This window comes from Telopea speciosissima, chromosome 3, assembly GCF_018873765.1.
Source record: "Telopea speciosissima isolate NSW1024214 ecotype Mountain lineage chromosome 3, Tspe_v1, whole genome shotgun sequence".
NCBI lineage: Eukaryota > Viridiplantae > Streptophyta > Magnoliopsida > Proteales > Proteaceae > Telopea > Telopea speciosissima.
This window is the reverse complement of record NC_057918.1, coordinates 37,411,526-37,424,148: the sequence shown is the minus strand read 5'-3', so window position 1 is coordinate 37,424,148 and position 12,623 is coordinate 37,411,526. Positions and strand designations below refer to the sequence as shown.

General features: G+C 38.5%; 1 protein-coding gene across 3 annotated transcripts in view; it reads right to left on the bottom strand.

The window, feature by feature from the left end:
- Nucleotides 1-12,623, bottom strand: part of LOC122656223 (serine/threonine-protein kinase GRIK1-like) — a 46,644-nt gene that overhangs the window by 13,876 nt on the left and 20,145 nt on the right. For all 3 annotated transcript variants that reach the window (XM_043850700.1, XM_043850699.1, XM_043850701.1), the window contains 4 exons: nucleotides 12,326-12,400; nucleotides 12,097-12,184; nucleotides 11,829-11,941; nucleotides 6,746-6,841 (listed from right to left, as the gene is read on the bottom strand). In XM_043850700.1, the coding sequence (XP_043706635.1) occupies nucleotides 6,746-6,841; nucleotides 11,829-11,941; nucleotides 12,097-12,184; nucleotides 12,326-12,400 (372 nt within the window). The remainder of the gene's footprint in view (nucleotides 1-6,745; nucleotides 6,842-11,828; nucleotides 11,942-12,096; nucleotides 12,185-12,325; nucleotides 12,401-12,623) is intronic.

Below are 12,623 nucleotides of genomic sequence, written 5' to 3'. Positions count from 1 at the left end.
AAGAACAGTTCTTCGAAAATTGAAGATGACCTGATGGCCAGATTCCCTCAATTGAATTTCGAGTCAAAAAAGACTTGCATATGAAATCTCAGATCAGATTATGAGTTGCAGAAAATTTAGAGGAGAACTTACTTGATTAATGGAGGGGAAGTAGCAAGAAGAATAAGAGTAAGGAAGAACACCCAGGCTTCTCACTGCAAAGTGGTGAGAATGATCAAACACCAACCAGCCTTGATCACACACAAGGATCCTTGATCAAACACAAGGAAGAGAACAGCAGCAGCAGCTTTCTTAGTTATTAAAATCATAGGCTAAAAATGAACCTCACGGTTTGCTTTTATTGACAATAGAAGAGAAAGAGTTGGAGTTGGTTTGGGAAACCACCTAGCCGACTCTAATTACAACTCACAACTTCTTATAAGAGCCTACTTGGACTTTAAAGGGCTGTGGACCCAAAATAAAAGACTTAAAAATATAGAAATATGTAACAACTTAAAATAAAGACACTTAACTAACTAATCCTGTATGCCTAGCCTCTTCCCACATTATAGGCCCATTAAAGTGGCCCATTACAATGAAAACACATGGAATCAAAGGCCCAACACATACATAACCCAAATACAGCTTATTTCCAATAAAATAAGCCCATTAAGGTGATTTAACTGCATTAGTCCTGGTACCATTAGGAATTCTAAATTTAGTCTAGTATAGATTCTCTTTAACTGTTATAATTTTCTGTATTGAGTCATGTCAGTTGATTCAACCTCATGATGCTTGAGTTATTGAATGAAGAACTCTGGTTGCTAGTTCAGCAATTCAAGCAGAGTTTGTGGTGTTTTTGTGAGTATTTTACCAGGATCCCATGTTGCTGGTTTCTGCTCCTCTGTTCTTTGGTAATTGATCTTACAATTTCAGTTTCGTTATAATTTTCTGATCAGTTTGATAGTCCTCTTTCTTAGACTATGATACCCTATTTTGCTCCAACTTTTGGCTCAATCAATTCTTCTGCTGTCTCTGTTCTACTACCGGTTTGACCTGAAATTTAATCCATTAGATTTTGGTATTGTTTTCTTCTAGTTCTGGTCAGTATCATACAGTTTTATAATCTCTATTGGATGTTGTTCAGACTATGCTCTGTTTCCAATAGTTGCCAGAACCTGTCCATTGCACCTTTAAATCTTAGGAAATTTCTGAGATATTTTGCAGATTGGTTGGACTAATCCTAGGCCAGTTGACCAGAGTTTGAGCTCAACCAGACGAATCCTTGTTGAGTAATAAGATTTCTCCAAAAACCCTGTTTTTCTTGCCCTTATCGAATTACCTATTTCCTATATATTTAAAATCTATTTTACAAATTCCTTAGCAACAAAAGTACCTGCCTTATGTAGAAGTAGTTCAACTAAGAACCACTCTACAGTAGGATCGAACGAATGTACTCACACTTGCAGTTGAACAATCACACACAGATTGTTTGGAAAATTTAAAATAAATACATAAATACATTAAATTAGAAGAAGATATGGATAGAAGAAAGGGGAATAGGGAAGGGTCTCTCACCCACGCCTCTCACCGTGTTTTGGTCTCTCACCAATGGCCTCTCACCACACTCTCTCCCAGAGCAACTGTCTCTCACAGCAACATGGTTGTAAAACAACTCTTTTTCTTTTCATTAAATCGTGTGAAGGCCTCTAAGTGCCATTACATTATATAGACTCAATTATAGAGTCCAAAATAGAAACAATGAAAATAGAAAGTGTTTGCTACCAAGTAGCTTACAACCAAAATAGGAACTTCCTATAAAATCTAGTTGCCATACATCAAAATAAAAAACAAACTGAAATTAAAAACTAATAAGGTTTATAGAATCCAGCCTTCTAAACACATATGGATACTAAAAAAGAAATAATCAAAATTAGAAACTACTAGATAGCTAGACTTAATAACTAAGAAACTATTACAAAAATAGAAACTAAATCAATAGCAGCTTCTAATAGAATATTCCACCAACATCCAGCATCTAATCTTCTTACTAGCTGTCCATATGAGCCCACAACACTGTTCACGTGACAGTAAACCTTGTTAACAAAAACTTGTGGTACCTGCCACATCATCAGACCAAGCCACTGCCTCCTCCAGCAGTTGAATTCCACAACTACACTGGACTGGTTTTGGGGCCTTGTTCATGCGGCTACACATGGACCTGTGATCTACATCACTGCTGGTACTCCCATTCTGGCCCTTTATTTAAATTCTTAGCTTTCTACAAATCTTTTTTTTCTTTACCTTCATTTTTGTTGAGCATTCAATATTAAAACTGGTGACATGTTGAGTTGGGTGAACACATCCCAATTTGAAAATGCGGAGTACTGTTTGCTTTAGACCAAAAACGAGGGAGGGAGAGTTTTTGCACCCTGACCCAATTTCCTTTTCAGCACACCCTTTTTTTGCCATGTGGAAGAGTGATGTGGCAATCGTGGCTATTTGATGTCTAAGGAAAGATGTGGATTGGGCACATGTAAAATTTCAGAATTCAGACCGATACTCAATATACCCTCTCACCGTCTCACATACAGGCAAACCTCCCATGTATGTCCATGCATTCCCCATGGTTGTCCGGTGCAACCTTTTGGTAGTCCAGGATTTGTCAATACCTTGTTTTGCCACTTGGTGAACTCAGATTGGGATGAAACTTGGCATGTGAGCAGAGGACCTTGGTTTCTACCTATCCAAAGAATTTTAGCCCCAATCTGAACACAGTTATTAAGCACGTGCCAAGTCCCCCCCCCCCCCCCCAAAAAAAATATAGAAATAAATTGTGCCAGCTGCTCACTTCTCGACAAAGTGTTGCATATTGAGTTTTGATGCAGGAAGGACAACACTGAGTAGAAAGATAAGTCCAGTCGTATTCTGCTACATCACTGCAGGCTTTAGTGATAGGTTTTTACACTGGAGTGTTGACGTGGCAAATCAAGATCATCTATCCAAAAGAAGATTCTCTAGAATAGCCAAGTCTCCTTGCCCATGTCATTCCAACCCTGCAGTTTATGGCACGTTTCATCATGAATAATAGGGCTTGAATTTTTATTGTTTATTCTGAAGCAAAAATGGTTCAACAAAGGCCCAACACGTATATAACCCAACCCTAGACTTATTCTTAATAAAACAAGCTTATTTTGGTGATGAATCTGCAACAATTCTCCCCAGCTTGAAAAAATTCTTCCTCGAATTTTCCAGTGATGAGGGGGAAACAACACGTGGGTTGCAGATTTGACCGTTCCCAAACGGAATTCTAGTTGCTTGTAGACTTTATGAATGTAGTCTCCAAGGCGTGGAGCTTTTTCTTCAAAGAACCATGGTGGCAGAACAAACTCTGTGTGATCGACCTCTAAATCAATATCAACCGTGAATGCTGTACTCATAGAGTCTTCAAGAACAACATCTTGGATGTTGATGATTTCTTGTGGAGTGTTCTCAACCACCTCTTCATCTTCTGCTGTTTCAACTTTGTCTACTTTGATTTCTTCGACATTGACCTCTCCAATAGAATCTTTTACATGTTGACTTTCCGTCTTTGAAGCTATAAGCTCTACCTCTTCAAGAACAACATCTTGGATGTCAATGAGTTCTTGTGGAGTATTCACAACCACCTCTTCATCTTTTGCTGTTTCAGTTTGGTTTACTTTGATCTCTTCCTTTTCATCACAATTCATTGTGATCACTTCAGCTTTATCTTCAACTTGTGCTCTCTCAATTTCCTTTGTCAATGTAAATTTGTATACAGCCGCTGATTTAACACTGGTGATGTCAGATTTCCAACAATCTTCAACTTGCAAACTAAATGTCGTTGATGGAGGCTTCAAGTTGTCATCAGATTTGAAGGCCTTTTGGTGGCTGTTGTTGAAGGGAATTTATTTGAGCTTGTCGTTGAGCTCTGAATGCCCGTGGTAAGTATTTTTTACTCAAGTCTTCGTTCATCTCTGCACAATTAATAGGAGCTTTGCCTTCATACTGAAGATTTCTCTTAGTAGTTCTCCACCACTCAAGGGTTGGCCCCACTAGATTAGTACGAGCTAATCTCATCTTCCTAGGCTCAGATAAATCATTCCAATCAAAATAATCATCTAAAATAGCTAACCAATCACAAAATACCTGTGGATTTGGTTTGCCATCATAGTCCCTCAACTCGAACGCCTTTGGAGATCTAGGACGTTCCCTATAGTCTCTGAATTCTCTGTTCCTTCTATTTGGGCGATCAACTTGGGATTGTCCTTGATATCTGTCTTCTTCGAGTGGTAGTTTACTATCCCTTACTGGAGTGGTTTGGTGTTGCTCAATTTGCTGAAAGCTTTCTTTCAAAGCTCTTTGATCAGTTACTAGCGGCTGAAGCATCTCGATAACCTTTGCCATAGGATCGGGTGTTGCTGGCAGCACTGGTCTATCATATTCATCCATACTCTGATACCAATTAATGTAGTCCTAGATTGGTAGAAGACCAACTAGGAGCCAGCAAACCAGAGTCTGTTATGAACAGGTGAATCGGCTAGGTCAAAATAGGGTTTTTGGTGAAATTACGGTTAGGGTTTGATGTTAGGGTTATGTCAAGTCAAGGTAGGGGAGTCTATCAGTGAAGGTCTTGAGATGTTTTGATGGATGGAAGTGTGTAAATTTGAATGGGCAGCAACTTAGGTTTAGGGTTTTAAATAAGAGTAAAATAGGGGGAAAGATAGGGTTTAGGATGGGAATTTGGGGCTAGAGTTTGGATCGATTATTCCTAGTATAGGGAATGAAATTCGATTGAGCTATGGTGTGTTTATGATGGCTGGATGGGTCTGTGAAGAATTCGGGTAATGGGAAAACAGCTTGGTTCGAGTATTCCAATTGGGCAGGAGAATACTCGATCCAATTATGTGAAGGTGTTGTTAGCAGAATGGTTTGTTAAGAATTTTGGGAGATAGGATGGTTTCAAGAGATGGGTGGGAAAATTAGGGTTTTGGGTGGTTTGGAGGATTAGGAGAAGAATTGAGTATTGATTGGATGATTCAAACTTACTGTTGTTGCAAGGGCAGCTTAGTTGGTCAGAGGATCTTGAATAAATCTTGAATCTTGATCTTGAACTTGAAGGAAATCTTTAAAGAATTGAAAGAAAGCTTCAAAGAACCACCCGGGTGAGATTGGATCAAACACCAATCTCACCAATGAACCACTGGGCTTCCCACTGCAATGTGTCAACCGGATCAAACACCAATCCCACCAGCCTCGATCAAACACAAGACAAAAATCTTCAATGGAGAAGAAGAGCAGCAAAAAGCTTTCATTAACATCAAAATTCGAGTTCAATGCTTGCCTCCCTTACAACCTTATATAAAATAATCAAAAATAGACTCCTACACTAAAAAGGAAAAGCCTAACTCAATCCTTAACCTATTAGGTAAATTAAACTGACTAGGAAACTGAAAGAGACTCAAAACGGAGTCCTAATCCAGCCCCCACTAAACACTTAAAAGAAAACTACTAAAATCACTCAAATTGAACCATTGGTTAAACCGGTTCAATTTATGAACAAAAACACCAAAATAAAACTAAGTACGGAACTAAAACAACTAATTCCGTATGCAACCCTATTACCCATACATTAGGCCCATAAAGTGACCTATTACATAGAAAACCCATGGGATCAAAGGCCCAACATGTAGATAAACCAACCCTAGACTTATACCTAAGCAAAGAAGCCCATTATGGTAATAAATCTGCATCACCATGTCATCCCAGCCCTGCAGTTTATGGCACGTTTCATCATGAATAATAGGGCTTGAATTTTTATTGTTTATTCTGAAGCAAAAATAGTTGAAAAACCTATTCTACCATTTCACACAGGGCTGTTGAATTCAAACTCGACTGGAACCAGAGTACCTTGGAGTAATGCATCGACCCATTAAGCAGCTGCCACAACTAAAATCTTATATGAACAAGACTCTAACCTTTGTTCTTTAAGCAGCATACATGGCTGCTAAAAAGGGTCAATGGGAGCTGTAGTTCAAAAACTTGTCTCGACTCGGTGTCTCTACTAGGTTGAGACAACAGAAATCTCGAGATTTCGCCAAGATCTTGGCGAGACAGTGCTCTCTTTTTTTCGATTTGATGTTTCGGTGGGCAAATGGCCATAGTTGGCTCCAAAACTATAGGCGAAGCTTGTTTTAGGCTTAATAAACATATTTAAATCTTCAAATTGTAAAAAAAGACACCTAATTTGGTGTTTTGGATTTGCACCCTTGGTTGGCAATAAATGTCGAACCCTTATGTAATATTTTCTATTCTACACATTGTTTGAGTGCTATGAGACATAATTGGCAAATAAAACAAGTAAATTATGCAATAATGGATGAAGACACATAATATTGAATAAATTATTTAAGAAATAGTTAAGGATTTAGAGTAGAAACTACAAAGTACAGTGAACAATACATATGTCATAGACACTCTAGTCGAGATATCAGAAAACTCGATCGAAACAATGCAGGTTTGATATTTCCTATGCAGTTTTGTCTCGACCAGGTCTCGAGGAGTTTTTGAACTATGGTGGGAGCATGACCCATTTCTCAATTAGCACCTATTGCTTTTGACTACAAATGGGCATGCAAAACATTAAAACCTATATAAAGGATATTACAGAACTTATTCTGTTCTTGATCCTAGTGTGCTACCGATTCATGCGTCAGGAACAAACACAAAAGCAATACAATTGTACCTCAAATACTTGGCTGACACCAAAGTCTCCTATCTTCACTGTTCCAGTACTTGTCACCAAGAGATTATCAGGCTTGATGTCTCCATGAACAATATTCTGTTAGTTTAAAAGGGAAAACAAATTAACATCTGACAAACATAATGAGCAAAAATATCACCAACAAATTCAAAATGAAGGGGATAATAACAGTGTATCCATAAGAGCAGCTAATCCAAATAAAACCTTAAAAGAGAAAATCTGTAGAATTAGCTTCCAGGTGTTTTTTAATATGGATAACTCCTTTCATGGTTACAACTTACAAATGGGTTGCATTAGTACCAAGATTAAGTTGGGATAAGGTTGAGTTTGTTGTTGTTTGTTGTAGTACCAAGATTATAAGATTTTTTAATAAGAATCTAAACTAATAGACTTCTCCAGAAACTCATGCTGAATACAAATCTTCAACTGGGATTTCGACCCTGGTTGAAACCGAAATATACCACTGAAATGGCACTGAAGTCCTTTTCGGTATGTTGAGAATTAGGGGTATTCTGGTTATAAATTGAGGGGTTTGGGTTATTATGTTATTTTTTTATTTTCTTACCAAAAAAAAAAATATCTTACCTATTTTTAAAATTTATATTATTATTATATATTGGGGTAAGGGAGCCATGATAGAACATAACAATTCTATCGCAGGCTGCCCTTCCCAAACCTCACAGCAGTTTGGTTCTCTTCTCTTTTCTTCTTCTTCTTTCTCTCTTCTCTCTATTCTTCTACTGGTTAGGTAATTCCTGGTCTGTAACATGGCATCAGAGCTCTCCTAATCAGTATAAGGGTTTTCTTCTCCTATCAACTTCTGCTGAATTCCCTTCTCGGTTTCTGGATTACCTGTGGTGTGCAGCCACCTTTTGCTGCTACTGGTTGTGATGGATTAAAGCCTCCTTTAATATGAATGGAGCGCTAATTTGGTGGTGTTTTTTGGCTTGCTGATCTGAAGAAGTTTCTTTTAAGTTTTGACTGAAGAATTCTGGTGAAATCGATGGTGGTTTTCACCTCTTCTTGTGGATGATGCTGATCTGCCCCCTGGTAAGGATCTTGTTAAGTGTCGCTGGATGTACACTATCAAATACCTTCCTGATGGATCTATTGAGCGGCTCAAAGCCCGTCTGGTTGCCAAAGGGTATACACAGACTTATGGTGTTGCTTATTTCGAGACCTTCTCTCCTGTTGTTCGCCTGAACTCTGTTTGTTTACTTATCTCTCTGGTTGTTAACTTTGCTTGGCCGTTGTTTCAATTGGATATTAAAAATGCTTTTTTATATCGTGATCTTCATGAGGAGGTTTATATGGAGCAACCTCCCGGAGTCCCAGGTATGTTGCTCAAGGGGAGAACAGTTCTCGGGTGTGCAAATTGCGCAAGGCAATCTATGGTCTCAAACAATCGCCCAGAGCATGGTTTGAGAAGTTTAGTACTATGGTGGTTTCATGTGGATTCTCACAGTGCTACTCTGATCACTCTGTGTTTGTCCATTGTCGTGATAGCAAGCTGGTTGTCTTGGTTGTTTATGTTGATGACATTATTGTATCAGATGATGATGTGGCAGGTATTACAGAAATAAAAGCAAATTTACAGCAGCACTTTCAGACCAAGGATCTAGGAGACCTCCACTATTTCCCTGGCATTGAGGTTGTGAGAAGCAAGAAAGGGATCCGAGAGAAAATATGTTTTAAACCTTTAGTTTGACACTGGTATGCTTGGATCAAAACCAGTGGATGTCCCTATGGATACCCATAAAAAGTTTGGGGTACATGATGTGGTCCTCTCAAGGATGTGCATCAATACCGGAGTTTGATTGGGAAGCTGATATACCTTACCATCCCCAGACCAGACATTTCTTTTGTTATTGGGGTCCTTAGTCAGTTCATGAGCACATTGAGGTTGACTGTCACTTTGTTCGTGATGCTGTCATGAAGAAGCTTGTTGAGACCCCTTTTGTGTCATCTTCGGATCAGCTAGCAGATGTGTTCACAAAATCATTGTTTGCTCCTAGTTTTTGCACCTATTGTAACAAGCTGAGCATGGGTGACCTATATGCTCCAGCGTGAGGGGGAGTTTTGAGAATTAGGGGTATTCTGGTCATAAATTGTGGGGTTTGGGTTTTTATGTTATGTTATTTTCCTCTTGGTGTTAGATTGTAATTTGTAAGGAGTTAGGGGTAAATAGTAAAATCCCTAACTATCTTACTTATTTTGAAATTTATATTATTATAATATATTGGGGCAAGGGAGTCACGATAGAACATAACAATTCTATCGCAGGCTGCCCTTCCCAAACCTCTCGGCAGTTTGGTTCTTTTCTCCTTTCTTCTTCTTTCTCTCTTCTTCTCTCTTCTCCCTACTCTACTGGTTATGTGATTCCTGGTCTGTAACACAGTGGAAAAACCGAAACATTGAAGACCCCTCAATTCACATGCAATATCGTTTCGACCAATGTCCAAACAAGGCAATCCACTTTTTCATGTCCCCCCTTCTCTCCCCAACTAAATCTCTCTCCCTCTTGAATCACTCTCCGATTTTATTTCAATCCCACTTTGGCAGTTGACACCAACACTGAATCCCAAATCCTGGAATCAAATTGGAGTAAAAGCACTAATAAGATATCTCCAATTCGAACCCAAACCCTAAATCCAGACCTGCCACAGTGGTTCAATCAAATCCTTGACAAACCCGTGAGATCAGAAATCCCAGAAGAACAATTTCATTTGGAAGTACCAGGGATTTATCTGAAGCTTTTACAAATTTTAAATTTTGATTCCTCTCTGCCACTTTGAAAGATGAGAGGAGATTCCCGTTCAATCCCTGACTATAAACCCCGAAGATGTGACAATTGACAAAATAGGAAAACTGTACAGGCACAATGGGCCAGAACAGTTTTTTTTCAGTGGATTGGAAGAGGCAATTCAACTCATGGAAATGAAGCGAGTTAAAATGGGTACACCTGCCCTTGACCTCGACCCAGGGGACCCCCCTGGTTACCTTCTAAAATTAAGGAGTCCCATCTCTCAATGAATGTTTCGCAGGGGCAGGTTTGCTCTGGTTTTGCTTTCGCAATATGTTAACGAGGGTCAAGTACAGTCTTCATGATACCTGTACTGAACCTGCACCATTGCCATTCCTGGTGATGGTTCAACCATCCCGTATGGGTCTTAAATCATCTTATAACAATTCAAACAGCTAACGAATGCATCAACAGTTTGCTAGAATGCATCTACCTAGTAGCCACAAACCAAAGGCACAGAACAATTACTGCAGGGATGCTTATAATGGGAGCGGCTGGATGAACTCAGCCACATTATTCCTTCTATGAGGTTTGAGTAGATTCCTAGCAATTTAGGATGACAAAAGCTACAGGTGGAGTGAAATTGATGTAGATCAAAGTTCCATGTGTAGATGCAGGAACAAGGCCCCAAAACCAGCCCAGTATTGTTGTGAGATTCAACTGCTGTGGGAGGCAGCCTGGTCTGATAATGTGGCAGGTTTTTGTTGGTTCGATGTAGCATCACATAAGGCAGCCCCAGGCCAGATTGCGTGGAGATAATTCAGACTATATTTGCAACCTTGCATATGAGTTGATGTAGATCAAAACATGAAGAAGAAAAGACCAAAATATTGTTCATGTGAACAGTGTCAGCCCCATATTAGCCTTGTTTGGGAATGGTTTTAGTAGATCTGGTGGGCCCCATGGCCAGCTGTATGGAGGATGGTTCGAAGGCTAGTTGCATGGAGATTTGTATCCCAAGAGATAGAGCTGTCAAGAGATGATTTAGGAACTCAGTTTGTCTTTCCATGGGGGACTTAGTATTCAGCTTTAGTTTCTATTTCTGGATTAGATTACTTTTTAAATTCTAGGACTCTTTATTTTGCCAACTAATGGGTTTATTTGTAATTAATTTCTAATCATGACAAAATCTAGGGGGGTTTTTTTCCACGCAAGAAAGGGTTTTTTTTTTATGTAATGGGTAGTTTCTATTTTTAGGATTCTTTATTTGTTAGTTAATTAAATAGATTTCTATTAGGATTTTATTTTATCTCTAGAAAAACTTTGATGTAAGTGATTTGACGTTTATGAATAAAGATAAAAGGGCTGAAACAGCCAAGTTGAGTTTGAGAAAAAGAATGAGCTCGAGTTAAAGCCATTAATAGCTGTGAGAGACGGCTCCTGTAAGAGACAGGTACGGTGAGAGGCTGTGGGTGAACAGAGTGGGATACTCGATCCAATCCTATCCTTCTTTTCTATTTTCTATTTTCTTCTTTGTTTCTATTTCAATAAATCTCATTGTGTGATCTGCTACAAGTTCTTCAATTGTTGCCTAGTATTTTGAAGACCAAATTAGCAATAAACTTTATTCAAGAAGATCCTGCCTGGGGCTAGGTCCTTCGTGATCCAGCTCTACATTAGAAATCCACCAACTACACAGCATATCAGCTTGAATAAAACCTACTACTCTACCAGACATGGCAAAGTTAAGGCTAAGGCTTTGAATGTATCCTAGAAGGTGCTGTGATAGAAAATTGGGGGAGAAAAGTGGCCATGAGGCTTGAATGATGTGGGAGATCTGTCCCTACAACTCTCAACCAGGATAGACGAGTGTCTCAATTTCTCAAGAAATTAAGCTAGGGACACCAAAGAAGAGATGGAAAAATCATACGGTAGTTCTAGTATCATTTACAACTATAGCTAAAAACCATATAACCATCATCGGGCTTCAAAATGATCAAGGCCGCAAGTCTGACCCTGGCAATGGATGTTTAGGTGTTAATATTAAAGTTCTTGACTTGTCGAAAAAAAAAATATAAGAATCAAGAAGGTCAAAAAAAAAATGGAGAAGGAAAAAATAAACGTTGTTACTCTTCTACATATCAACCTACTACGCAACATAAAAATTAGTAGGGAATCCACACTCATCTTTAAATTATAGGAAATTTTTGCAATAATAATAAACAAAAAAGGAGTGAAGAAGAAAGTCAGATATACAAACAAAATAGCCAACCAAAGAAATATGCAGAATTTTCATAAAGCACACTAGATTCTATATCATACATGATCGTGCAGATACATGAGCCCAGCAACTACATCCCGCAAGTACTTTCGAGCAGTACTTTCCCCTAAGGTGCAACTCTCCCACTCCCACTTGCCTTCCACGTATTCAAGAACTGAAGAAAAGAAGACAAATGTAGTTAAGAAGATTATATATATATATGGCTAACACACAGGCCATTTAAAATGGGATTCTAAGACATATCTTTAAGATTGCATGATTCAGAAAAGAGAAATTGAAAATCCCATTGAAGAAAGTGTCAATGAATACCCATGTAGAAGTGATCTGTGTTTGGGTCATCAATCACCTCAATAAGATTGACTATATTGGGATGATTCAACATTTTCATGATTGAAACCTGTAAGAGAGGAGAAAATGAATGGTCAAAGGTGAACTGAATAAATGACTAACAAACAGGAAAAAAATATATTTATTTATTTAGATAGGAAAAAGATAAGGCAATTGAACTTAATAAAGAAGGAATGAATGTAGAGCTCACCTCCCGAAGAACATCGGTCATTGCAGTTTCTGATGGTGCTACCCGGAGCTTTGACAAATGAGACTTGTGAAAAGCCTGCAAGTTTTTTTATTGGAACAGAGAATTCCACACAGATAGCTGACATCAGCCAGCATTCAAAACAATATTATGTTTCATGCATCTTAGTTTACTCTTTTTTAATGCAAGTAGTTTTGTAAAAAAAATTAGCTGATATACTGATGTAGATCAAAACATGAAGAAGAGGCCAAAACACTGTTCACATTTGACATTACTGTTCACGTGAACAGTGTCACAGCTC